The following is a 26,212-nucleotide window of genomic DNA, read 5'->3' as shown; positions in this document are numbered from 1 at the left end:
CCTCAGCCCACACTCAGCCCACAGTCCTGTCCAGACACGGCTGATTTCACCTCAAGCCCCTGTCAACTTTATTTTTTTAAATCTTGTTCCTAGGGGCCGGCCCCTTGGCCTAGTGGTTAGGTTCGCGCGCTCTGCCTCGGCGGCCCAGCGTTTTGCCGGTTTGGATCCTGGGCACGGACATGGCACCACTCATCCGGCCATGCTGGGGCGGCATCCCACATGCCACAACTAGAAGGATCCACAGCTAAAAATATACACCTATGTACAGGGGGCTTTGGGGAGAAAAATGAAAAATAAAATCTTTAAAATCTTGTTTCTGGAGCTCCGTTCACTACCACATCTTTGTTCTGCTTGTCTTGTCAGTTTTCCAAGTGAGCACTGGGGATGTCCTGCCCCCGTCCCTTCAAGGGTCCACACAGGACGGCAGTCAGATGAACAGAGAGCTCGAGGTGGCCAAAAGTGCACCAGACTTAGTAGGGTCTTGACCTTGGTCAAATCATGTAACCCTCTGCGTCCTCATCTGTGAAACGGGAACCGTGCCGCCTGCCCAACTCAGCACTGATGGGAGGACCAAAAAGACAGCCGGTTATGAAGCACACAGAGGGGGATGGTGGGCACCTGATGGGCAGGGCAGGGCAATGGGAAGAGCAGAGGGAGGACAGGATGTGTGTCCCGGGCTCTCTTTCCTCCAGGCGGGCTCTGCCACGAACCTCCCTGTGACCTGGGCATTTCCCAGTTTCCTCTCCTGGAAATCAAAGCAAGGGATCTGAGCTGGGGACTTCCAGGGGCCCAGCTCTGGTGTAGGGGGCCCCTGGGGCTGGCAGTGGGCACAGATAACCTGCAGTTGCAGCGGTACTGGTGCTCACAGGAGACGGCCCCAAAGGGCCATGATGGGGGATGTACATGGAGGGCATGGCCAGGGCAGGAGGTCACAATTTAACAAGAGACCTCTTGGCTCAACTCCTGGGAGCCTGGAGCCCAGGACAGTGTGAATGAGACTAGCCATTATTTCTCTACTTCACTACCCTGAGGGGCCAGGGTGGGCGCAGGAGAGAAGGGAACAGTCTAGGCACTGGAGCCTCATGGACCGATGCCCCACTTTACAGATAAAGAAACCATGGCACACAGAGGGGAAACAACTTGCCTGATGTCACATATTAAGTGAGTAAGAGAGCTGGGACTAGAAACGATGAGCCCGATTCCCACTTTGGGGTCCTCAGAGCTCTCAGTAGTAATGTAATACGTAATCTGTAATAATGTGATGATGAGGACGGCGAGCGTTACCCGGGCCAGGCATGGGGCTTCACATGCATCAGTGTATTTCATTCTCACCACAACCTTGGAGGTGAGATTACTATTACCTCCACTTAAAGATGAGGACACTGAAGCACAGAGGTCAAGGTTAAGTTTCCTGTTCCAAGGTCACACAGCTAGTAATTGGCAGAGCCCAGATTTGAACCAAGTTCTGTCTGAGTCCATGCTCTTACTCACTATTACAAACTGTGTTCCTTTCTCCAAAACCCCCATATCTCCACATTCTGGGACCAGCAGACCCTGCAGTAGAGAGGGAGGGGAGGGTACCTTGGGAAGGAATGGTGCCCAGGGTTTGCCCTTTGTCCAGGCCCCTAGGTCATGGGAGCTAATGCCCAGAATTTGGGTTTCTGAAGTTCTACTCACGGGTGGGTGGGGGCTCCCTCTCTACATGCGAGAGTGGTCACAGTAAACATGGGGTTTCACCATCCTGTGTCCCCCTTCCCTCAGCTCCTTCAGAAGGTGCCCTCCTCACCCGTGCAGGCTCAGTGAGGCGTTTCCTCCACCAGGAAGTCCTCCCTGATGCCCCCTGAGGAAATGTCTTTCTCTCCTCCAGCCCAGTGGCACCACGTTGAGCACTTGGGGATGGACGGACCAGCTGGACCCCCAGCTCTACCACTTGATCACTAGCAGCCTGCCACACCTTCTGTTCTTGCGTCTGTAAAATGGGAATAAGGAGCCCTACCTCACAGAATCAGTGTGAGGATTAGAAGTGAAGCAGCGTCCTATGAGGGGGCACCTGGCACCCAGTGGGCCCCTGACACTTGCTCCTTCTCCTTCTTGTGCTGTCTTTCTCATCCTGGCTTTCCCCTCGTTCTTTCCTCATCGCCCCTGACCCGCGCCTGGCACGGGGCCCGGCGCGCCCCAGCCGCCCAATCCCCGCTCGCAGCCTGCCTGCCTGCCGCCGGGCTCCCTCGGCACGTGCCCCGCGCCCCCTGGGGCCGAGCCACCTCCTGGGCGGCCTCCGCGCGCGCCCCCTTGCCCCGAGCCTGGCTTGGGCCGCCGGTCTCCTCCTGGAAGGGGGTCCAGCGGGCGGCTCGGAGGTGGGGTCGGCGGGGGAGGGGGCGGACCGGCGGCGGCGGGAAAGGACGCTGCCCCTTTAAGGTGCCACCGCCGCGTGGCAGGGAAACAGCTTGTGCCAGCCCCATTCCGCCCGGCTCCGCTCGCAACAAGAAACACAATGCATAACAATCAGGCGCGCGCTTGGAGCCGTGCCACGCGGCGGGGGCGGGGCGGGGCCGCGGGCGGGGCGGGGGCGCCTAGGTCGCGACCCCCGACCGGCGTCCGGTGGCTGCGGGCGGGCCCGGGCCTGGCGCTCCCCCGCGCGGCTGCTCTGCACCCGGGCGAGGAGCCCCTGCGCCCCGGCGAACCTCTCCTCGCCCCCGCGCGCCTCCCCCTCCCTCCCCGCCTCGCGCTCCCTACAAAGTTCATTCCCACTAACTCTTTTCCAGGCCACTTCCCCCTCACATCTGACAATCCGGGGCCCCTCATTCTCCCAGTAATCACTCCACTGCACTAATTGCACATGCAAATATGCAAATGCGTATTAATTAATTACTATACTAATTAGTTCTGTGGTATTTGCGAGTAATAAATCATTGGATGGGAGCGAGGAAGCTGGAGACCTGGCCCATTTTCATTCTGCATAAAATTTTAATGGTCTCTCTGGCTGATCCGGGACGGCAGCGCGCGGAGAGGCTCTTAAAGGGCCAGTGGCGGCGGGAAGGGGCAGGGGCGGGGAGCGCCAGGAGAGCCCTGCGGGGGCCCGTGCCCTGGGCGGGCTTGGAGATGCCGCCCCACACCCTGCAGAGGCCATCTCCAGCATGCGGTTGGCTTTTCTCCTCCCCTCTGGGGCTAAGTGTCCTCCTGGGTGGCTTCTAAGGAGAGAATCCTGGCGGGAGGAGGAGGCCGAGCTCGGTTTCTTTAAGAAAGGAAAGAGGGCAAGGAGCTGTGAGAGACCAATGCCAAGGCCTTTGGGGCCCCGGGGAGACAGAAATGAGACTCCACCTCCAGGATGGTTGAGTAAACTGAGGCCCTGGACAGGGCAAGCTTGGCTCTCACCCCTGCCTATCTGGGGGAGAGAGGGGGTGGGAGGAAGCTACTAGGAGGTCCTGGGTGCCCCAGCCTTTTCTTGTCTCTGGTGAGGGCCACCAAGGCTAGGGGTGCCTCCAGCTTCTCTTTCCACATGATCAAACTGCTGCCCCGCCCCCGTGGCACCAGCTGGCACCCTGGCAGAGCAGTCCTGGGCTTGAGTGGGCCCCCGGGAGCCTGCTGTATTTCCAGGAGATAGTCAGGACCTGGGCACTGGGAGGAGCTGGCTGCTTCGCAGGACCGTTGACTTGAGGACACAGAGGGTTGTGCCTCCAGATCATGCCCAAGCAAGGGTCCAGGGGGATGCCAGAGGTGAGAACACTGAGGAAGCGGCCTGCCCTGAGCCTGGATCCTCACTACCAGGGTCTCTAGTCTGGTTCTGCTCACCCTCCAACCTTCTGCCATCAACAAGCCCCTGGGTGGGGCAAAGCCTAGAGGGGATCAGTGGTCTAGTGGGGGCCGATAATAATAACAGCAAGTAACAATACTGTTAATTTGGGCAAATATTTATTTAGCTGGAGAACTGTTCTGAGAGCTCTAAATGTCTCACAACCACCCAGTGACATAGGCTCTGTTACAGTCCCCATTTTATGCAGAAACAGGAGCTTGGGAAGGTTAAGTGACCTGCCCAAGGTCACTCAGCTGCAGGTAGTGGAGTAGGATTTGAACCCAGACAGTCTGGCTCTAGCATCTGAGTTCTTTCCACGACATTCTGCCATCCGTCTCTGCACCACCACGTCCTCAGCACCTGCTGAGAGCCAGGCCCTGTGCTAAGAACTTCATGGGCAGTGTGGCATTCAACACTCACAGCAACCCAGGAGGGAGGTTCCGGGCTTCCCCCCCATGCTAAAGCTGGGGAACCCAAGGGTCAGAGAGGTTGACTAAGTTCTTCCGGGCACACAGGGAGGATGTAGTAAGGCCAGGGTCACACCGGGCCTGTGTGACAGCAGAGTCCAGCAGGCTCTGATGCCTCCCCATCCCGCTGGGGGTGGGGCAGGAAAGTGTCATGGCAGCCCCTGCTGACTAGAGAACAAAAGAAGAAACGGAAGGGATTTTGGTTAGACAGACAGACTGTGGGGAGAACTTGCTTCTTGAGAGGTGGGGGCTCCAGGAGCTGGAGTAGGGAGGAAGCTTTTCCTTCTTTCCCAAGAAGCAGGCTGGGGAAGGGCCATGGCTACCGGTGTTGGAGGAGGTGGGGAATAGAGGCATGGGGAGAACAGAAGGGCCCAGACTGAGAAAGCCCAGTCAGAAGCATATAACTCAGGGATCCTGGTGGGGTTTTGTCTTAATTTTGTCCAGCATTCCTACCCCCCTCCTTGGCCCCTAGAAATCTCCTGAGCACCCCTACCCCAAGATTTGCCACTTAGGGGGCCCCAGGAGATCCAATCTCTGCTCTTTCCAGCTGGGTGATAAGAAGATAGTACTGCCACTTTGTAAGTGCTTACTATGTGCCAGGCACTTTATGTGCATCGATTTGTTTAATTTTCACAACAGTCCCATAATTATTATCCGTATTTTATAAATGGAGACACTGACGAAGGAAAGAGAGGTTAAGTTACTTGCCAAGGTCACACAGCTAGTAAATGGGAGACGGGGATCTGAACTCCTGACCTGGTGTGCTTGAACACCCTACTCCCCCTTTCCTGCTGAGGTCCTTGTGGCTACAGGGGCACGGCTGGATTGAGCCCCTTGCCCAGCTGAGTCAGGGATCACAGCAGCCGCAGGCTTCTCCCCTGGGTGCCTTCAGAACTTGCAGAGGCAAAGAGGAAGAACACGGCTCATGCCTGCTGTTCACATGGCCCCCGCCCCACATAGGTTCTCATGGTACCTTCTATATGCTAGAGGAAGTTGGCCAAAGTGAATGTTCAGGAGGCCCAAATCCCTCCTCTCATCATCCTGGGGATGGGTGTGTGTGGGCAGCTTCCCAGAGGGGGATGCCAGCCCAGCATTCCTTGCCCCCTCCTAGCCCACCCTAGAGAGAACAGCAGGCTCAGGGAGCCGGTTAGCATCTGTCAGGGGGACCACCCTGATACGGGGAATTGAGATTCCAGTGCTCTCAGAGACGAGCCCACTGTCCCCTTACCTCCTGGGGCCTCAGGGGAACTTCTCTCGGGAATTGGACACTCTCGTCTCCACGGAACTAAGAAAACCTTTGACATCTACCTTCTGGCCTGGGAGCGGTGGGTGGGGGTTTGAGGGCATTGAGAGAGATGGCCTTTGGGCTGCAGCCCACTAGGAAAGAACACCCATCCTCACCTCTCCACTCCACTGAGGCCCAGAGAAGCTGAGTTCATCAGGGTTTCCCCCACATACGCCCAGTTCCTGGGAGAATGAGGCAAGTTGGGGAGTTGGGGGAAAGAGGCAGGAGGGGCAGGCTGGCGGCTCTGAGCTTCTCCGTGCAGCCCTCGGGGCCGGGTGCCTGGGCAGGAGGAGGGGGCAGAGCAGCTGCTGGCGATTTATTAAGCAGTCACGGAAAAATTGGTTTATAAATTAACAGCTGTTTTAACTTTAGGGCCTCTTCTTCAGGGAATGGAAGCAGCCGACTGGACCGGGATTGGAGGCTGGTGGAGGGGGTGGGAGGCGGCGGGCTCCGGCAGCTGGCATTCTTCGGGGCAGCCTCAGCTGGCACCTCGGGGGGCACCAGGCAGTGGCCAGAGCAGGGGGTCTCCAGGTGCCTGGGGCTGAGGCTGCCCGCACTGCGAGCTGCCTTCTTGCTCACTCTTCTTAACAACATCCCACCTGGGGGCGCCAGAGGGCCCAGATGCCGCTGTTCTCATGTCTGCCACCAGAGGGCAGCCTCGGCATACTGATTTCTGCTTCCCGGCGAGCCTCCCCCCACCCCCCACCGCCTCCGTCACCCCCCGCACCCCTCCCCCGCCCCGATCGGTCCAATCTGGGCTGGGTGAGGGAGAAACCCGGTCCAGTGCATGCAAGCGATCTTCCACTGAGTATCCTGAATGTTTGGAAGGCAGCAGTAAAGAGGGAGAGCTCTGGAGTCAGACTGTCTGCGTTTGAACCCAGGCTCCAGGCAAAAGCTCTGAGCCTCAATTTGTCTCATCTGTAAAATGGAATGATACTAATGAGGATTAAGTGAGCTAATACATATAAAAGGCCCAGCGCCCAGCACAGAGCAAATGGTCCATATTTCACCCGTTGTCAATTTATATGACTTACGTATTCATCTATTCATTCATTCCTCAATCCATCCCCTCTACAGCATGTAGCGCCTACTGTATTCTGGGCACTATGGCAGGCAGGTGATGATGCAAAGACAGATGGTGGGAAGGACACGTCTCAAAATAGTGTGCTAAGAGTTATGATACACCCAGTGAGGGGGGAGAGGAGGTTGATTTGGATGAGGTAAAAGAGAATGTTTTGGGGTGATGAATACATTCTATATCTGTATTGTGGTAGGGGTCACGTGTATAAAATTCTCAAAAACTCATAGAAGTGTATACTTTAAATTGGTACATTTTATTTTATATAAGCTCCAGCTCAATAAAGTTGATTTTAAAAAAAAGCACCCAATGTGAATTTATTGAATGGGTAAAGGGATGGATGATGGATGAATGAGTGTGTGAATGAATGTCTCAGATGATTGCCCCCCTGTCCTGGTGCCACCGTTGTCCCGGCTGAGGGTGCCGTCACACTCTCCTCTCCGTGTCCACGGGTTTCCCCAGAGGCGGGCCTTGGAATTCTTCCGTCCCTCTTCCCCGTCTCCTCTCCATCAGCAGAAGAGGGAAAGATGCCCTAGTGTGCCCAGCTAGCGTTCCCTGGCTTCTCTAAGGTTGCTTCCCCGGGCTTCCGGGGGCCTCCCTTCCAGCTGCCACATGCCAACCCAGCCAACTCCACTCAGCTCCGTGGTGCCAAGGTCACGGGTGTGATGCCCAACTACAGCCCCAAGGTGCCAGCAGTGCCGCGCCCAAACCCTGGCCGACTCCGGCACCTGCTGGCCCTTTTGGGAACTGCATCCCTTGAGCTCCGGGGAGCCTGGGACCTTTGTTGAAGACGTGTTATCAGGAGCCCTGTGCTGGGCTGGGGGTTTTGTCAGTTTTATCTTATTGAATAGTCCCAGCTACCGTGTGAGGTGGGTTTTGAAACATGAGGAAACTGAGGCACAGAGAGGCTCAGAAATTTGTTTAACGTCACACAGTAAGTTACAGACCTAAGATTCCTACCCAAGTCTGTCCAACTCCCCAGTTTGTGTTCTGTCCACGAGACTGTATCTTGCTTGGGGGAAGGGAAGGAATATTCGAGATGGTCCACTCTCCCCATCTCCCAGGAAGAGGGCAAAGGTCTCACACTTCCAGAGAAGGCAAATAGTGCCTCCTGTACGCCGGGCACTGTGGCTGGCACCAGGCAATGATGTGAACAGAAATTGTGTGCTCAGAATAGTGAGCTGAGGCCTATGATACATTAATAGACACCCTGTGACAAACTTTTTTGTCAGTCCAAGCAGAAAGACCCATAGTTCAATCGGAGTTAAGTCAAACAAGGTCTTGAATTAGTTCCTTGGACCCAACCACCCTTCTAACTCAAGAATAATAAGGGAGGAGTGGCATATTATTTTTAAATCTCATTTGCATATGATTAATTCTAAGTCAAAGAGAATGGAGGTCACCCCTGTCCCTTGCTTCCCAGCCCTTCCAAGAGGTGCCTGACCCTGGCCACCTCCCCCAGCCCCTGCTGGGCTTCCCCGTCCCCACCAGTCCCTCCCCACTCCTTGTTCCTGCCCACACCTCCCCCAGCTCCCAGAAGTCCCTTCCCTTCCTCCTCTGTCACCCACGCAGCCCCCGCCACCTGGCCGCCCACCTGAAAAACTTTTCCCCAAGTTCTTGAGAAGTCGCGTAGGATCCAGTAGAGAAAAATCAAAGTAATAAAACCTCATTTAATTCCTAACGGAGGGCAGAGCTGTGAGCTGCAATTATCTTAATGCTGAGCTATTTTTACTCTCTCTCCATCTCTGTCTCCTGCCTCTCTCCAGCGTGAGCTTTCTCTTTCTCCCTGTGTCTCTCCGTCTCTCACATGTGTTTTCTCCGTCTCTTTCGTCTCGATTTTTCCTACCTCTCCCCCTTTCTCTCTCTCACCTCTTGCCTCTTTTATCCTTCCTTCCCTTCCTCCTCCTTCCTGTCTGTCCCTCGCACCTGTACCTGCCAGCCAGTCTTCCCCACCCTTCTTGGTCCCAGGGTTTAGCAGCCAGAGTTAAACACCCTCCCCTCCACCCTCAAAGAACCCATCTTCCAGGCCTGGCTGAGAGGGGAAAGTCTCCCTTCCCAGCTGCCCCAGCCTGGGTCAGGGGAATTTTTCCTGGTTCCGAGTCTCCCAGAGCTCCAATCCTTTTGGCAGAACATCCATAAACAAGTCCTCCCTGGTCAAAAGAGCCTCAGCCACCGTGGTTCTCAAGGTCTTCTCAGCTCTGATGGGCTCTGAGTGCGACTGGTGGGGATAGCTCCTTGTCTCTGTCCTCTCGTCACCCACCCAGCTGTCCTCTGTTCCCTCATCCCGCCCCAGGACCTTCCCACCCCCCAGCACTGGAAGCCACAGGCTCCTCACCCTGCCCTTGTCCCAGTGGCCACTCCCGTTACTGCCTGGGCCATACCCTTCCTGTGCCCCTTCTGACTTTCAGGACCTTCTTATTTACCCTCCCAAGGCCCTGCCAAACTGGTGTTTGCCACTCCCCGCCACACCCCGTCTGGAAGAGGGGTCTGGGCCAAGCCAGGGGCTGCAGGAGATGCCCACACCCTGGGCAAGCAACCTGGCATCCGGCTGTTTCCCAACAAGCATATAAGTCAACAAACACAGCAGGACTTGAGCCAGGCTTGGGGTTGGGAGGAGTGGAGCTGAGCGGCCAGGGCTTCCAGCTCCCATGAGCAAAGCTGTGCCCTCCTGCCACCCTCTCCTTCACCCCCAGAGTGGGCACTGACCCTGGGGCACAACATCCTGCCCCTGACTCCATTTCCACAAGACTCTTCTGGCCTCTTGCTCCCTCCTCGCCCTGCCAAAGACCCAGCATGCTGGGGCTGGGAGTGGAAAAGTTGCTGGAAGAGTGAGGGGGAGGGCTCATGCCTGTTCCAAGTCCAAGTGTGACCAGGAGAGATCACAGCCAACACAAACAGAGCCCCAGGAAGACACATACATGTGTACAATATGTACACCTCTACACACACCCTCTCAGCACCACAGAGAGGCATTCAGACCCTCACCCACGGGCCTGCAGAGGGAGACACCAGCTTCTGCAGATACCCAGGGTCTGACAGATAAACAGGGACACTCCACCCTACAGGGCCAGCTCCTCTCCTTTCTCCTCTCCAGAGACACACAGACACCTCTGCAGAGAGAGGTTCACACCTCAGAAATGAGCACAGGCACCTGTCCTCTCAGCTCTGTTCCTGAATGCACCAAACTCACACACGTGATGGCACGTGTACTGGTACAGGCAGCCCCCCCAGCGCCCCCAAATCTGTCCCTCTGGGCTGGCTCTGTCTCCCCTCTTAAATCTGGGGAAAAAAGGCAGCAGACACGTGAATCCAGGGTACATCATGGCAGGGTCACATCCCCTCTCCCCTCCCAGGCGTGCTCACAGGATCACGACCTCATCCCCCCTCTACTGGCAGACTAGAGCTGTGGATACAGTACCCCCACCCCCTGCAAGCTGGCACACGCCTGCCCATCACCTTGACAGCCTCTGACATCCTCCCCCACACCCACACCCTCCTCCCCACACACATAGTCCTCCCACATCCTGCCACTCACACCAGCATCCTTGACACTCTGACACACTTACTCACACAGACTCTCACACACTCATACCACACCGACCTCTCCCCCCCCACACACACACACTCCCCAGCTATAGGCACCACAGGGCCCCTGGCACTCACTCACACACACAGTCCCTGCAATGATGACTGACACATGTCCTCCCACACACAACCCGCTCTTCCACACTCACTCGCTTCCTAGGACACCCCCATTCACAGCGTGACATGCTGGTGGTACTCTCCACGTCCTCACAGGCCTCCCCATGAAACTCCAAGTACCCAGGCCATGAATGGGTTAAGGCCAGAGTCCTGTCTCCCTGCTGCCCCTCTCCCCCTCGGCCTCCCCCCATTATCCTCCCTGCTGGACTCCATCAATAATGCAGCTTCAAGTTCTGGGGAGACCGCAGGGGGCCCCCAGCCTGATCCCCCGGCCCTGGCTCACACTCCCCATCCTCCTCCGGGCCCGGGAAGAACACGGTTCCCGGTGCTCATTGGCCACTTTCTCCTAAGCCCTCCCACCAAGCACCCGGGCGCCAGTCCCAGGCCGAGGGGACGGGCTGGGGACCCCAAGGCTGGGGCCAGAGGGGTGACACCAAGAGAGAGGGAGAGAGGCAGAGACAGAGACACACGGAGAGGGAGAGAGAGGAACGGCGGAGAGACAGAGAAGAGACACACAGAGACACTCAGAGAGAGTGAGGGAAGGAGGGGAGAGGCAGAGACACAGAGAGAGACAGAGACACAGAGACAAGCGAGCCGGGGGCCCGAGGGTGGAGGCACGAGGTGACCGGGGTGCGGACGCAGCGCAGCGCGAGGCGGATCAGCCCCAGAGCCGGGGGGCACTCGGAGCCCGGCGCCGACCCCTCCTCCCGCCCGTGTGCCCTCCCCTCGCTGAGCGCGGTATTTTTATCTGTGCGCGAACAGCCTTCCTCCTCCTCCTCGCCGCACAGCCCGCTGTCGCCGCGGCGCCCGGAGCAGCGCGGGGGAGCCCAGCCGGGACCGTGCGCCCCCGCCCCACTGACCACCCCGCCCGCCATGGACCCCAAGGACCGCAAGAAGATCCAGTTCTCCGTGCCCGCGCCCCCCAGCCAGCTTGACCCTCGCCAGGTGGAGATGGTAAGGGGCCGCGCCCACCCCTGCAGAGCCCCCCACACTCCGGGGCCTCTCTGCGCTCCCGGGCGCTGCCAGTTCCGGACTGGCCCGGGAGATGGGGGGCGAAGGAGAGTCCCGGGCCGCCTCGGACACGGCGGGGGCGCGGGGCCGCGCGGGAAGTTCGCTGGAAACTCGTGCAACTTTTTCCCAGGGCTTCCGTCCTGATCCCCGGGCGGGAGAATTCTGGGCCGTCCCGGGAGGGGGGGCTGTGCTCTGGACCCCGCACAGTGTCCTCCTTCCCTAGGCTACCACCAGGACCCCTGCGCCCTGGTCCCAGCCAGCCCTGGTCAGATGTGAGAAACGTGGTGCACTGACCCATTCATTATGCAAAGCCGGCCTGCCCCTCTGCTCGCCCCCTGCTCTGCCTCTCTCTAGTGCCACCCTGTATGGCTGGGCTGGGGTCGCCAGAACCTTGTTCTGACCTCATTCTGCTGTCAGGCCCTAGACAGAGCCAGAACCTGGGCGGGGGGGGGGGGGGGGGGCGGGGGGGGGGACGTGGAGGATGACCAGTCGTTAGTGAAGCCACTCCTCTACACACAGGCGCCTGGCTTGTCTGGAGAGCCTTCCTGGGGTCTGGGAGGTCTCCGAAGAGGGGTGGGGGAGGAGAAGAGGGCTCCGCCCCCCAACAACCTAGAAGGTTCACTTGTTGCTGAGGTGTAGCTGGCACTCAACAGAGCAGTGACAGTGGGGCCAAGTCATTTTGAGGGGCGATAGGGGGCTATGGGGGGCGGGTTGGGTCCTGAGCCTAAGCAGCTTTCTGTCTGGATGACCGTCTTGGGAGCTTGGCAGGAGGAGGTGGCAGTGTCAGCTTAATTCACCTGGTTCTCTTTGTGCATTTCCCTGGAGCTCGAAGGGGACCTAATTAACTGACAGTCGGTCTGATTGCCAAGCTGGGGGGGCCATTCCTGGGAGTGCTCCGTGCCTCCCCTCACTATTCAGCTTGGCTCATGTACCTAGGAGGGCAACTTTTTGTTTTTTTTATGAGGACTAGGTAAAGAGTTCTACAGCCTGAGAGAGACTGCTAGAGGGGCCCAGACCCAAGCCTCCAGAGACACCCACCAGGCCCCTCGGGGTCTGGGGCTCAGGCCCACACCTGAGCCTCAGTGTGAGGCTGGAGGTGTCTGCAGTGCCTCGACTCAGCCTCCCTCTGCAGCTGGATCCAGTTTCTTTGAAGCCCTTGAGCTGAGCTTAGGTGGGCAGGGCCACGTGGGTGCCATGGCCCATGGGGCATCTTCTATAGCTGGCTTCGGCTCCTGAGGTCTGATGTCTTAAAAAAAAATGGGAGAGGAAGGGCCTTGGTAGGGGAAGAGAGAAAGGGAAATACCCGTTCTAGAGTAGCCATGGAGTGGGATGGCATGGGCTGGAGTCACTAACTGGTTTTTCTCCTCCTTTCTCTGCCTTGGCATGCTGTGTGGCCTTGAGCTCTTTGCTGAATCTCTCTGAGCCTTGGGTTTTCACCTCAGTAAAATGAGGGGTGAGCTATAGAGTTCCTTTCAGCTCTGACTGTCTTTGATTCAAAGGTTCCCCAGGGACTCCAAAGCACTGTTTGTTTCCTGCTGTGATGTGGGGGGTGGGGGGGGCTGCAGGTGTCTGTCCTGTCCCCCTCCTCCCCACCTCTTTCTCCATCTCCTTAGATCCGGCGCAGGAGACCAACCCCTGCCATGTTGTTCCGGCTCTCAGAGCACTCCTCTCCAGGTGGGCCCCTTCCCTGCCCGCCCGCACCCCCAGCCCTTGCCGCACCCTAACTCTGATGCTTTCTTGGGGCCCTTGCCAAATCCCATGAGTAGGAGACGGAGCAGAAGATGGAGGGGGGGAGTGGGTAAGGTCTGGGAGGGGCTGGGTTTACTTATTGCCCAGGCCCCTCCCAACACCGGGAAGGAAAGGGCACACTTTCCCTTTCCCTGGAGATTGAGCCTTTGGAGAAAGTAATTTGAATTCTCTGTCTCTGTTCCCCTTTCTCTCTCCCTCTTCTCTCTTCTTCCGCCCTCGGTTCATCGGTGGCCTCTCTCAGAGGAGGAGGCCTCCCCGCACCAGGTGAGTTTTCAGGGGCAGCTGGAAAAAGGGATGCTGGGGCCCTTTGTGGTGGGGTGGACTAACACAGGGGGCCGCCCAGGAGGACACATTAGCACATCAATCGGCACCTCCAGGGAGAGTGCCTGGTGCCAGGGTGCCACCAGCACATCCTCCTCTGCCCTTTGTTTCCTCAGACCCGGGTGAGGCCTCCAGAACCTAGGGTTGTGCTCAGAGCCAGGCCACGGCTTATTGAGGCCCTCCCAAAGCAACGGGGAGGCCTCAGCCTAGGTGCAGGACCCTGGGGGCAGCAGCGCCTGGACCCATCAGCAGAGGCTAGACCAGTCTGCCTGGGTTGCCATGGGTGGGATGGAATGCAGGGAGGGTGACAGGAAGGGGCCTGGGGTGAGCCCATTTAATCTGGCCCTTCCCCTGGCAGAGAGCCTCAGGAGAGGGGCACCACCTCAAGTCGAAGAGATCCAACCCCTGTGCCTACACACCGCCCTCACTGAAAGGTACTGTCCCCTCACCCATCAGTCTGGCTGTCCCCTTGACCCCTGGAGCGGGGCTGGCATTTGAGGAGAGGTGAAAGCTGAACTTTTGTCAGTGGGGAGGGATGGTCTCGTGTACCTCAACCCCTACTTGCAGACCAATTCTCTCTTAATGTGGCCTTGTCAAAAAGCAGGAGTGTGGAGGCTGAACACGGCAGATATGAGCCTTAAAATCAGGTGTGGGATTGGAAGAAAAGAGGTGGCTGGCCTAAAATAACAAGTAGGCATCAACATAAAGAGACTCAGCTCTGCTCCTCCTATTTGCAAGTGTGTGTGGACCCCCCTTCCCACTCCCCAAGGGGCACCTTCTCCTGGGCTGCACCCGTTGCCCTGCCCTCCTCTCCATTCGCATAACATTGGCACAGGCCTGCCCACTGGATGCTTCTCATTCCTGCTTTTCCTTTCTGTATTAGAAGGCAAGTCATTCCTATAACACACACTTATGCAACACCTAGTGTATGCCAGGCCTCACTGGTGAGCAGTGGGCAAAATAAGAGGAGTGAGATCTGGCCCCTGCCCTCCTGGGGCCCTTTGCCCCAAAGGGTCAGGGAGAGTTACAGAGGAGAAGATGTTTAAGCCTGGATTTGAAGGATGAATGAAAACTCAACAGGTGGTGGTGGTGGGGGAGACACTGGAAGGACATTCCAGGAAGAGGGAAGAAGGTGTGCAAAGGAGAAGAGATGTGAAATCAGAGGGGGTCTTAGGGCCAGCCTGGAGACTTGGCTTCCGGTGGGGAGCTGGAGGAGAAGGTGGGGCAGACGGGTGTGGGGAAGGTCTCTTCCTAACTAAGCCATGGGATGCCTTCCCACTCCCCCCTCCGCGCCTGCCTGGGGCTCTTCCTGCCTGGCCAGCTCCCTTCTCCCGGTGTGCTGAGTGCTCCCTCTGGGGTGGTTTTAATGAATTCCCAGCACCGGTCAAGGTCAACAGGTGCACCTGTCAGCCCGCCTGCCTGGGTTGGGAGCAGAGAGGAGAGGAGAGAAAGGCAGGGGCTCTTTCTCTTCCCCCCAGGACAGGGAATGAAGGGACAGCAAGCAGGCAGTGTGGTTCAGCACCTGGAAGGACTTCCCACCTGTAGGGATGTGGGGAAGGCCAGTCCCCAGGGTGGGCATGAGGGTGGGGTGGCATCTTCTCAGCACACAATATGAGGAATCTCTCTCCTCCCTCCCTGGGCTGGGGAGGGCCGAGTGGATGTGAGGGGGATGAAGCGTCGCGTCGCTGGGATGCCTGATTATGAGTGTGGGGCAGAGGGCTGGGGTGAAGAGGATACAGCCAAGGCGCTTCCCGGGCCCCCTGCAATGGCCAGAAATGTGCCCCCACCCCCACTGCTTCTGTGGGCTGTGCCTTAGGAGGGTCTAAGTGGGGAGAGGCAGGGCAGAGGAAAGGGGCCAGGACAGGGGCAGGTAGCCTGCAGGTGGGGGCTGTGCTAGAGACTTCTGAGCTTAAAAAGGGAGACTTGGGTGGGCGGGAGTTCAGGAACCCAGAGATGGAGACAGAGAGAGAAGGAGACAGCTGGGAGGGCAAGCGGGAGACCCCAGAGAGCCCTGAGAGGCATGAGGCAGGGGCGAGGTGAGGCGAGGCATGCGGGAGGTGCACGGGGCACCAGCACAGGCGCTGCACATGCACACACACCTATTGTTCACGAACTGAACTCTCCTCCCCTAGCTGGGGGAGAGGACGGCTGCTCCAGCTGCCACCCCCTCTGTCTCCCCGCTCAAACCTCAGAGGACCCTTCTGTCCCTGGGGGGCACTGTTTTGTAGGCTCCAGCCCCGTTCTGGGCAGGGGACGGCACCTGGCCGGGTTGGGGCTTTGTAGGGGGAGAAGGGCCCCTGGTGGAGGGTGGATAACACTGAGTCTAGGCATGAGGGGGGCTCTCCAAGGCCGAACCCTCACACTTGGCTCAAGGTGAAGCTTTGCCGCATCCCCAAGGCCAGGGCAGGGTGATTTATTGCGCTTTTATTGCCTGGGTAGCTTGCCCAGAGCCAGCGGGAGGCACTGGGCTGGAGCCTGGGGCAGGGCGGGGCAGCGGGCACACACAATGCACCCTCTGTGCCTGTCCCCGAGTTGGCAGGAGCACAGTGCCCCGCTCATTGCACCACAGGTTTCCAGCCTGGATCTACCCCTCGGGCCTTCTGAGGGGACGGGCTGCCTGCAGACCAGGAAGGAGCTGCGGCAACTCCAGCCCCTAGCTCGTCAGCATCTCAGCTGTGGGCTGTGAGTTTAGTGACCCAAATCCTTTAAAATCCCGCCAGCTCCTGGCCCCCCTGCTGCCTCTGCCCCAGCCACACCTCACAGTGTCCCCTCAACCCCTGCCATTCTCCCAGAATTCCCCAGCCCCGGCCCCTTTCCCGAAGCTCCTGGTCCTTTCCATTGTTTGGAAACTTCTCTCCAGCTGCCCACTCTGTTCCCTTCCTAGGCCCTATCCCATCAGGCCTTGGTGGTGGTGATGGTGGGGGGTGTTTGCTGCTTTCTAGGTCACCAGAGAGGGAGCTGGGAGCTTGGGGATGTGGGTCAAGATTGTGGGGGCTGCGTCGAGCACGCCACATCCCCAGGCACGACTTCACTGGCTGCAGACTATTATGTCCTCAGTCTCAGAATTGTTCCTACCTCTTAGAGCTTGGGGCAGAGGTGTGTGGAGTGGCATCTATGACAGGGCAGCGCCCGGGGGTGGGGACCAAGCCCAGCATGGGAGGGCTAGGATTAGGGTGAACAGTGAGCCCTAAGCAGGCTGCACACTCCCCCAGAAGTTGAAAGGACAAATCCTCCAGGCCCTGGCCCCTAGGCCCTGTGCCTTCTGCCAGGGGCTGTAGCTGGACACTATTCCTAATACTGGGTCCTTGGAGAAGCAAGCTCCCCAGCCAGGAAATGTTAAGCTGCTGTTGTGCCCGCCTGGTCTTGTCCAGCTTGGCACCCTATGGTGTAGGGGAGCTGCCTGGTGCCAGCCTCTGGGGGGCCAGCATCTTTGGACAGCTTAAGAGCCAAATCTGATCAAGAGTCTACCCCCTGCTGCTTTTGCCCTGGTGTGGACCCCAGCAGGCTGACCTGCAGCCTTCAGCTTTTGAACTAGAACTCTGAGCCGGTTAGCACTGGCCCAGCCCATGGGAAGGAGGCTGGGGGCGGGGCCACATGCCTCTCCAGCTCCATGGGCTGCTTCTTGGACCTGGCTGACCCTTGCCTCCCCGGGTTCCCCTGTGCCAGCTGTGCAGCGCATTGCTGAGTCTCACCTGCAGTCCATCAGCAACCTGAATGAGAACCAGGCCTCGGAGGAGGAGGATGAGCTGGGGGAGCTTCGGGAGCTGGGCTACCCAAGAGAGGAAGAGGAGGAGGAGGAGGAGGAGGATGACGAAGAAGAGGAGGAGGAGGAGGACAGCCAGGCTGAAGTCCTGAAGAGCAGCAGGGGGTCTGGTAAGCTGAAGGGACTGGAAGCCTGGGTCCCACCACCATGGTTAGGTGGGGTCCTCCCTAAGTGTCCTGGGTAACCCCCTCTCAGTTCCCAGTTCTCACACATGTTAACTGCACTCACACCACAAGGGGCCTCCCATCCTCTCACCCCACTGGATGCCTCACACTCAGCCTTACCTGACACCTGGGCTGCTCCCATCCTTGACTCAGCCCCTCTCCCAATCAGGCTTTCCTAATAATTCATCTCTTCTCTAAGAAGTAAGGCAAGGCCACATGAGGTTTGAAGCTAGACCCAAGAAAGGACTTCCCATCTCGCTGGTGGTGAGGGGGTGCAAGGAGATGCAGGGATGGAGGACTAAGGGTGTCCAGTGCCCTCACTGCCTGCATTTCTGAACTAGGATGTGGTCTCTGCTGGGAGGCAGAGTGCTGACTGATAAGTCCTCTCCAGGATCCTGTGGCTGTTTCTCCCCCTTTTTTATTTCCTAGGCTGGGGGCGGGGGGGGGGGGGGGGGGGGGAGGGGGAGATGGTGCCCTCTAGCGTCTAGACAGAGAATCTAGGATTCAAGAACCAATCTGGTCCTCCGCACCTCCAACCCCAGCTGCCTCGGAAGAGATGGGCCAGCGAGTGGCCTAAGACCTACACAGCAGGCCTCAGAGCTAGAGGTCCCAGATCCAAAATCTCCACACAGGGTCCCAAGGCCCAGAGAATTTCTCGGCAGGAGATCTAAGCCCCTCTCATGGCTGATTCTTCCAGACCTGGCCATGCAAGGCTGTGCCACATCTGTCCCTCCTAGTGCACATTAAACTTTTTGGTCCCATTATTCATGGGGATGACAAACAGCCGACCACCCCTGCTTGAAGTGTCCAGCCTTTGCACCCAAACAAAATGGCTTGGACCTTCTCTCTGTGTCTCTGAGTCAACTCCCACTGAGACCCCCAGAACAGGTAGACAGGAGGTGAGAGGAGAGCGTTCCCTCTCGGGAAAAGCAGCAGGGCAGTGGGTCCCATGACTACCAAGGAGCAATATCAACTGCCACCACTCTCGGAGTGGCTCCTGGGTTCTAGTGCTGGGCCACGCATATCTTATTTAAGGCAATCTACACAATTTCCCTCTTACCGTCCCCTTCAGAGAGGTAACGACTATCTAAACCATATGGCTAGTCATTGGAAGAGCTGTGCAGTCCAGTGCTGTCTCCACTATACCATGATGCCCTCAGAAAGCTTAGCCTCAGCCATCAGAGACTCAGCCGATGTTCCAGGACAGCCAGATGGATACTCAGAGCCTGTGTTTTCACTACTTCTTCCCTGTCCCCAGCTGGGCAGAAGACAACTTGTGGCCAGGGTCTGGAGGGGCCCTGGGAGCGCCCGCCCCCTCTGGATGAGCCCCAGAGAGATGGAAGCTCCGATGACCAAGTGGAAGACCCCGCACTAAGTGGTGAGGCTTGGGAGCCAGGGGGGTAGGGGGTGGGGGGTGGAGGGATGAGGATGTGGAGCTAGATCTTGGTGGGTGTGGCCAGGCCCTGAGTCCCTCTGCTTGCCTTGCAGAGCCAGGGGAGGAGCCACAGCGCCCTGCCCACCTGGAGCCTGGCACATAGGCACCCAGCCCTGCATCTCCCAGAAGAAAGTGGAGGAGGCATTGCTGCTCTCCAGAAACCCACTCTGTCCCCACCCTATTTTGTACCCTTCCCCTCACTTGCTAGTGCTGCGGCTTCTGACTTCTAGAAGATTAAAGCTGGTCTGTGTTTGCTTGTTTGCCCACCTTTGGCTGATGCCCAGAGTCCCTGGGCACTTGCTGCCTGATGCCTACCCCTGCCAGTCATTCCCCTACTCACCCAGTGGGAGGCGGGATGTGAGAGAGCTTGCATTGGAAAATCCAGTAACTGGGGGACAAAGGTTCAGTCTTCCCAATTGTACTCCCCAGACCCTCTCCCCTGGGCACAGGAAAACCACAGGGCAGGACCCTAAGATCTGGGCAAAGGGGGTAGGTACTAAGAACCTGTAGATGCCCCTAGATCCTTCTCCATCCCCTCTCCTATGGGGGACTCCAAGTCACCACCCCTCTCACTGGCTTCTACCAGGACCCAGGATTCAGGCATCCTTCTCCACAGCCTCAACATTTTGGAAATCTTCCCCTTATCCTCTTCCCTCCCCAGCCTGGGTGCCTGGAAGATGAATTGGCAGAGGCTGCTTTGTTGCGTTTTGTTTGTGCTTTGATGCCAAGAATGCCGCCTAGTATCCGTCCTTGGGGGGAGGGGGATGCACACGGTGAGGGGAGCCAGGTTGTCCTGTCCTCTAGCTGCTCTGCCCCCTTCCCCTCTTCCCTGACGCCAGGCCTGAACCGCTCCCGTGCTGTAATAAATCTTTGTAAATAACTGTGCGGAGACTCCTCTTTCAGGGGAAGGACAGGGAGGAGGAGGCAACGGCCTTCCCGATGTGGAAGACCTGGTTGGTGGTCATCCGAGGGGCAGGGCCTTGACCCTAGTGTCCAGTCCTCTAGTCTAGGAGTCTTTCCTGCAGACAACAAGCTCGGGGCACTCTTAGGAAGGACCACACAAGTTCTACATCCTGCTAGGGACGGCTGAAAGAGGCGGGGTGGGAGGAACGAAGAGAAGAGAAATCCTTCAGGAGGAACTGGATTTCTCCAAAGAACCTGTCCCCCAGCCGCACAGTCCTCCCTCCACGAAGTTCTCCTTTTCTTACGCAGTGCCAGGCCTGTGTCCAATAATAAAGATGCTCCTGGGCTTCTTTCCCATTCCCCACCCCCGCATCAGGAAGACCCTCTTGAAGTCTAACCAGCGGGTACCCCATTCCTGCCCTTGGCTGTGCGCCTGGCGTGGGGGATGGAGGCCGAGGCGGAGGGGCAGGGCTGCCGTCCCACGCCCCTCCCGGTTCGCTCTCCGGGGCGGACCCGGCGGCGGAAGTGGCGCCACCGGAAGATCCCCTTCCGCTCTGAGGCGCTGCCGGGGCTGCGGACCTGGCCTGCGGCTGGGGCAGGAACAGCCAGGGCGGCGGCTGACATGGAGCAGGTGGGTTCTGGAGAGGTCACTGGGACCGGGTGGTGGTACGAGGGCTGGGTCTGGCCAGCGGACCCCGCCTGCCAGCCTGTTGTCCGTCTTCGTTCCGTCCGACCCTACCCACATCCCCCGCGTCCCAGGTTCCGCCCCCTTCCTCTGCTCGGCCGTGCTCCGCTCTGCGCGGGCTTCGGGGTCTAGGGCGCAGCCCCTCACGGCCCCACCCACCCTGGAAGACCTGGGGAGGGCCCCCCAAAGCCTTCCTTTTCCCTTTGAGCGGAAAGGCGAGGGGACGGTTTCTGGGTGTTAAGGGGCAGAAGTAGGCTATGGGGAGGGGTCAGGGTCTGAGAATGAGCAGGAAAATGTCTACACGTTCCTGTAGGTCTGCGTCTCACTGTCATACGGTCTCCCCCAACTTCCTTTGGAAACGGCAGTGAATGACTTCTTAATTGACATCAAAAGCGCCCTTTAAACTTATCTTTTGAGTTCTTAGAGGTGCGTAACACCAGTGATTCTCCTTCCTAATTGACATCATTGACACGCCCCCCCTTTTGACTTCCTCTGCGTCAGCATCTTATTTTCTTCCTACTGTTCTGACAGTAGAAGTACTGCTTCACATTCTCCTCTCCTGCCCGACCCCGCACTCTGTACACTGAGTGTGGATGGTCTCCTTTACTCCCATGGCTTCAACTTTACACCACCTCAATACCCGAATCGCGCCCAGATCTTCATCTTCAGCCCCTTTCTGGAACCCCAGACTTGGCCATTCAGCTACCAGTTGGACAGCTGCACTGCAGCTGGAGCTCACTGTGTCTAAACTTGAACTGATCTTTTCCCCTGCAGACTCGTTCTTCCTCCGCCACCCCATCCCAGCCAGACACCTGGAAAGTATCTTACACTTCCTCTTCTCCTCAATTTCCATATCTAAGAGGTGACCTAGTTCAGCTAACTTCCTGAACTCGCTTCAGTCCTGGTCTTGCGCCCCCATCTCTTCTGTTCCCACCTTGTTGGTGTGTTTCTCACCAGGGGAGCCGCAGTGGCTTCCCAGGCTGCCTGCATCCAGTCTCCAAACTGGAACTCTCGTAATCCTTTTAAAACACAAGTCTGATAGTGTCAATTCCTTACCTAAAACCCTTTCATGGCTTCCCATTGCCTATAGGAAAGGCTGAATCCCCAGCACAATGTACAGAGCTCTGTAGGGTCTGACCTCTGCCCTGCCAGTCTCCTATGTGCACCCTAGGGTCCAATAATGTGCACTGCAGGGTGTGCTTGTCCACATCTTGCTATTTCGTGTCTCCATGCCTTTGCACTCACCAGCCCCTCTGCCTGGAAAGCCCTTTCTCCACTTCTCTGCCAGGCTGCCTCTGCTTGTCCTTCAGTGCTCTGCTCAGGTAGCACCATCTCTGGATGGACTTCCCCCGACTCCCAAGACTAAATATTGCCCCTCTGTGTCCCGGCAGCACCCCGTTCGTAGTAGCATAGTGGTTGAGAATACAGACCCCTGAACCAGACTTCCTGGGTTCTGATACTGTTTGTGACCTTGAGGAAGTCAGTGCCTCAGTTTCCTCATTTTTAAAATGGAAATAGTGATGTGCCCACCTCATAGAGTTGTTTTGAGGATTAAGTGAAATAATAGGGCTTAAAACAACACGTGAGAACTCAATAAATGTTAGCTACTATTGTTTATTTAAGACCCATGTAGAGCAGTGGTTATAACTTTTATAAACAGCTTGTAACTTTTATAAGCTGCTTGAGGACAGATATGGCTTGCTTCTCATTCTGTCCCAGAGCCCAAAAGCCTGGCTCTTTGTTCATGAATAAAATTCTGGGGTGGAGGGCATTGGGGGCAGGATCTGGATTTATTAAGTGAGGATTCAACAGTGAAAAAGACCCAGACTTGATGTCTGTCTGTTCAGGAAATTAATCTGGAAATGGATGAATGTTATATGGCAAGCATTAATTCTCGAGAGATGTATGTGGAGCTGTGGGATCCTAAGAGAGAGAAAGGCCAAGGATGGCTTCCCAGAGGAGCTGACAGTTAGCGAGGGGCCTTAGAGCAAGAGGATGCACTTACCAGAGGGAGGCAAAGACCGGGAGGTAAAATGGAGAGCTGGGTCCTCGGAACAGAGCTCTTATGCGGGGAGGGGGCCAAGGTGGGCAGGAGGGCAGAGGCACCCTCCTCTGCTGAGGTGGGGGTTCCTTTCCTCTCTTGGCCATGAGGAAGTGTCCCCTTGGGTTAAGAGCGTGTGGGGACCATGCGTGGGGAGATCTGGAGGCCTGGTTCCTGGTGTTTGGGGGCAGGCCCCCTGGGGTGGGGTCAGCCTGTAGGCCTTTGGGCTGGGCCTCCGCTTTACATGAGAGTCTGGGCTTTGTTCGTGCTGTTCTGGCTGCCTGAATGCTCGTCCTCCTTGCCTGCAGCTCATAGATGCAGATTCTTCAAGCCTGGGTCAGCTGGCTCCTCCTCCTTGTGGCTTTCCCCACCGCTCTCACTCCAGCCTGGGTCAGATGCTCCCTTCTCTGGGAGCCCACAGTCCTTTGTTCGTTCCTCCCTGAAAGTGCTGATCACAGTGTGGCTCCATGTGTTTCTCTGTCCGCTTCCCTCCCCAGACTTGGAGCCCCTGAATGTCCCCAGGGACTGGCTCCGTGTCTGGCACACTGCCAGCTCTTAGCTCATGTGCTGTATTAAACTGAGTTCTCGTACACCTAGATTTGTTTGGGGAGGGAGTGTGGGTGAGACCAAAAATCTTGTGCATTTGACAGATCATACTTGTTCCATTGAGTGGTGGGGATTGTTGAATCCATTTTACAGATGAGATAGCTGAGACCCAGGGGAGCTAAAGTCAAGGTCACTCAGCAGGGACTTCAAGAACTGACTCCTGACTCCAAGTCCACTACTGTCTCCCAGAAATTGTCTCAGGCTCCCAGCCCCCAAAAGGGCAGCTGCCACATCACTGGGACAAGGGATGAGGAGGGCATCTCATCTGGCCAGTTGTGTATCCCTCTGAACTTCTTCTCGCTGGCAAGAGGCTGGTCCTGGCTTTTGGCGGTCAGGGCTGGTGCCAGGAGGAGTCTGTGCTGAACCCCTGCCCTGGCCTCGTCTGCGGAGGCCTCCCCTTGAGTGGGCTGGTAGAGGTCTCTCCCGGAAGATGACTGGCCCTTTCCAGACTGACCCTGAGAACGTGGCCTCATTAGCCCCAAGTTTTACCCGACAGCAGTAGAGGGTGGAGTGGGGCCTGACTCACCAGCCCCTGAGGGGGCCAGGGGTCTTGGAATCAGAACTGGGGCATCCCTGACCTTTAACAGGGCTCGCGTGTCAAGGGGCGGGAGGGCTGAGTGGATCTGTTTGGTAGGGTTTTCTAGTAAACTGCGCCATCAAACCTCCTGGGCTGGGGAGTGAGTGTACGGTGATGAATGTAGTTTCTATTTTGGCTTGACTCTTTGCTTTCCATTTACCCAGAAGAAAAGGAGAAATGGAACCTGGCTTATTTGCCACTACCTCCGTGTCCTCCTCTCCTTAAACTCCTGCTTCTCCAGGGAACTTCCTAAACCCTCTGTCAGTAGGGCGGGGCTGGGGCCACTAAGCCCACCATGCCAGGGCTGATGCACGGGCCCTGAGTTACAGTAGAGCCTAAGATGGGCCATCCTGGGTCAGCGCTGAGGCCAGGGCCCATCCCTCCATCCAGCAGTAATGATGGGACATGCAGTTTGGGCAAAGTGCCGTGCTATATATGCCTGGCCCAGGACCCTGCCTCTGCCACTGTAGTCATGGCTTCTAATAGTAGTAGTAGCTACTGGTAACTAAGCACAAACACTTTGCATGTGTTATTTCTAATCCTTCCAGTAGCTCTGTGAAGTGGGCACTGTACTATCCCCATTTTACAAATGAGGAGACTGAGGTTCAGAGAGACTCAGTGATTTGGTCAAGGCACACAGCCTAATAAAGAATAACTTTGGACTTTTGACACCAGGTCTGCTGACCAACCCCCAAAACCATGTCCTTTTCCCGGTTCCAGGGTGGGCGTTACAGATCCGCACACCAAGTAACTTAATAGATGTGTGCCATGGCCACGCACTGTGACCTGGGCCTCAAGCGCGCAAGGAGAGGTATGAGAAGCAGAATGCTGAGCCCCAGTCCTGGATCCACGCTTGGGGAAGCCTGGAGGGCCAGGGAGAGCTTTGCGCAGGAAGTGACCTTTGAACTGGTCTCTGAAGAGTTGCAGTTCTTCCCCAGGGGGCGGAGATTGTTCCAGAATGAGGAATCGAGGAGTGCAGGTGCAGAAGGGAGTCCACCTGGCCATGGGGTGTTCTGGCAGCAGCCAGAGGTCAGGAGAGTATTGGGGGAGGGGTGTGAACCCCCATAGTGCTAGGGTCTTGCCAAGACAGCGAGTCCCTCCTCCTTGACTTTTGCTGTCAAGGAATTTAACTCACCTCTAGTTGGCTGGGGAAGGGAAGTGGGGAGCAGCACCACCCACCTGAGGTTGCTCAGGAAGCCAGTTCCCCTTGGCCGCTAGTGAAGGGGGTGCCTGGGCTCTGGGCAGGGCGGGACACCAGCAGAGTGTGGAGTCGAGCTCCAGGAGAGGCAGGCAGTCTGGACGCAGAGGGACTGTGCCTTCAGGTTGGGCGTGAGTGTGTACTTGTGTACCTGTGCATGTGCTGCCATAGGAAAGGGTGTAAATAGTCATTCAGCATGTTTCCTGAGTGTCTGCCACGAGCCTGGTACCATTCTGGGTACGCGACACACAGCAGTGAGCAGAGCAGGAGTTCCTGCTCTCATGAAGCTGGCATTCCAGTGGGAGAAGACAGACGGGTAAACATATGATACGTCTGGGGATAATTGCTGTGAAGAACAAAGGAGAGTAAGTGGATGGAGTGGGGGGCTAAGTAGAGAGTTCAGAGAAGGCCTCTCCAAAGGGACATTTACAAAGAGACCAGAATGGAGGGAGGGAACATTGCAGAGACCTGTGGGAGAAGCTCCAGACCAAGAACAGCAGGTGCAAGGGCCCTGGGGTAGGCAGCAAGCTTGATGTGTCCAAGGAACAGAGAGGGACCAGTGTGGCTGGAGCAGATGGTTCATGGGGCAGAGGCTAGGGGAAGAGGGGTTTGTAGGCTAGAGTGGGGACTTTTGCCTTTATTCTGGGTGACCTGGAAGCCATTGGAGTTTTGGGCATTGGGGAGGTGTGGTCTGACTTTTACCAGGATCCCTCTGGCTGCCGTGCTGAGAATAGACTTGGGACAAGGACAAGGAGGTGGTCAGGAAGCTGTAGCAGGTGAGAGACGATGGCTTGGACAGGGTGCCGGTGGTGGTGGTATTGATGAGCAGTGGGAGATGCTGGCTGGATTTTGAAGGAAGAGCCAGCAGGATTTGCTGTTGGTTTGGATGTGGAGGGGAGGACCCTGGGCTCTTCACAGGCCCTGGCTGGGTGGCCGTTAAGCTCTTTGGGGTCTTTTGACACCCCACTTGCTGGCCAGCAGAGGCTCTGGAGGCAGCTGCATTTGGGCTTACGGGGCCCAGCCCAGCACAGGGGGATGCCCACTTGCCTCTGGGGTCTGCTCTGCCCCGTCCTGGCTGGGGGACTGTGAGCAGGCCTCTCTGAGCTCCTGTCTCCTCTGTCCCAGCCTCATCTCCACGGCTCCTGGTTGGGGTGTGATGCGCCCAGGGGAGGCTGTCTGCAGGCTGCCAGCTTGGGCCACTGCCAGCCCGGATTCGTTTCTTCTGTGCTGGCCCGTCTGGATGGTCCACAGGCCTGTTTGGTCTGCTGTTCTCCCTCCCAGGCTGGCCAGCGACAGGACATGGGCCAAGGCCACGCTCTTCCACACCTGGAGCCTCCGCCTCCCACCCATCTGTGGATTCTCCATTAAGCTGGGCGTTAACGGGGGCGCCTTGACCCAGAACAACCCCAGACCTGACCTGAAGCCCTCTCATGGGGC

General features: G+C 57.4%; 2 protein-coding genes across 4 annotated transcripts in view; both read left to right on the top strand.

The window, feature by feature from the left end:
- The first annotated feature begins 10,167 nt into the window (after window positions 1-10,167).
- Window positions 10,168-19,646, top strand: PPP1R1B (protein phosphatase 1 regulatory inhibitor subunit 1B). Of its 2 annotated transcripts, none has more exons than XM_070562100.1 (7): window positions 10,168-11,276; window positions 12,947-13,007; window positions 13,324-13,346; window positions 13,762-13,837; window positions 17,070-17,276; window positions 18,589-18,708; window positions 18,819-19,646. In XM_070562100.1, the coding sequence occupies exons 1-7, from the start codon at window positions 11,196-11,198 to the stop codon at window positions 18,866-18,868; spliced, it is 618 nt and encodes a 205-aa protein (XP_070418201.1). In that variant the 5' UTR covers window positions 10,168-11,195; the 3' UTR covers window positions 18,869-19,646. The 2 variants fall into 2 exon arrangements, with proteins under 2 accessions (XP_070418201.1, XP_070418202.1); XM_070562101.1 differs by lacking the exon at window positions 10,168-11,276 and adding an exon at window positions 11,821-12,504.
- The window catches only part of STARD3 (StAR related lipid transfer domain containing 3), a 22,550-nt gene continuing 15,963 nt past the window's right edge, over window positions 19,626-26,212 (top strand). The window contains exon 1 of one of the 2 annotated variants that reach the window (XM_070562090.1): window positions 19,626-20,299. In XM_070562090.1, coding sequence (XP_070418191.1) covers window positions 20,004-20,299 — 296 coding nt within the window. In that variant the 5' untranslated portion in view covers window positions 19,626-20,003. The remainder of the gene's footprint in view (window positions 20,300-26,212) is intronic. The other variant, XM_070562091.1, reaches the window with a different exon arrangement.

This window comes from Equus przewalskii, chromosome 10, assembly GCF_037783145.1.
Source record: "Equus przewalskii isolate Varuska chromosome 10, EquPr2, whole genome shotgun sequence".
In the NCBI taxonomy this organism is placed as follows: domain Eukaryota; kingdom Metazoa; phylum Chordata; class Mammalia; order Perissodactyla; family Equidae; genus Equus; species Equus przewalskii.
Note: the sequence above shows the minus strand (reverse complement) of the source record. Positions and strands in the feature narration are given on the sequence as shown.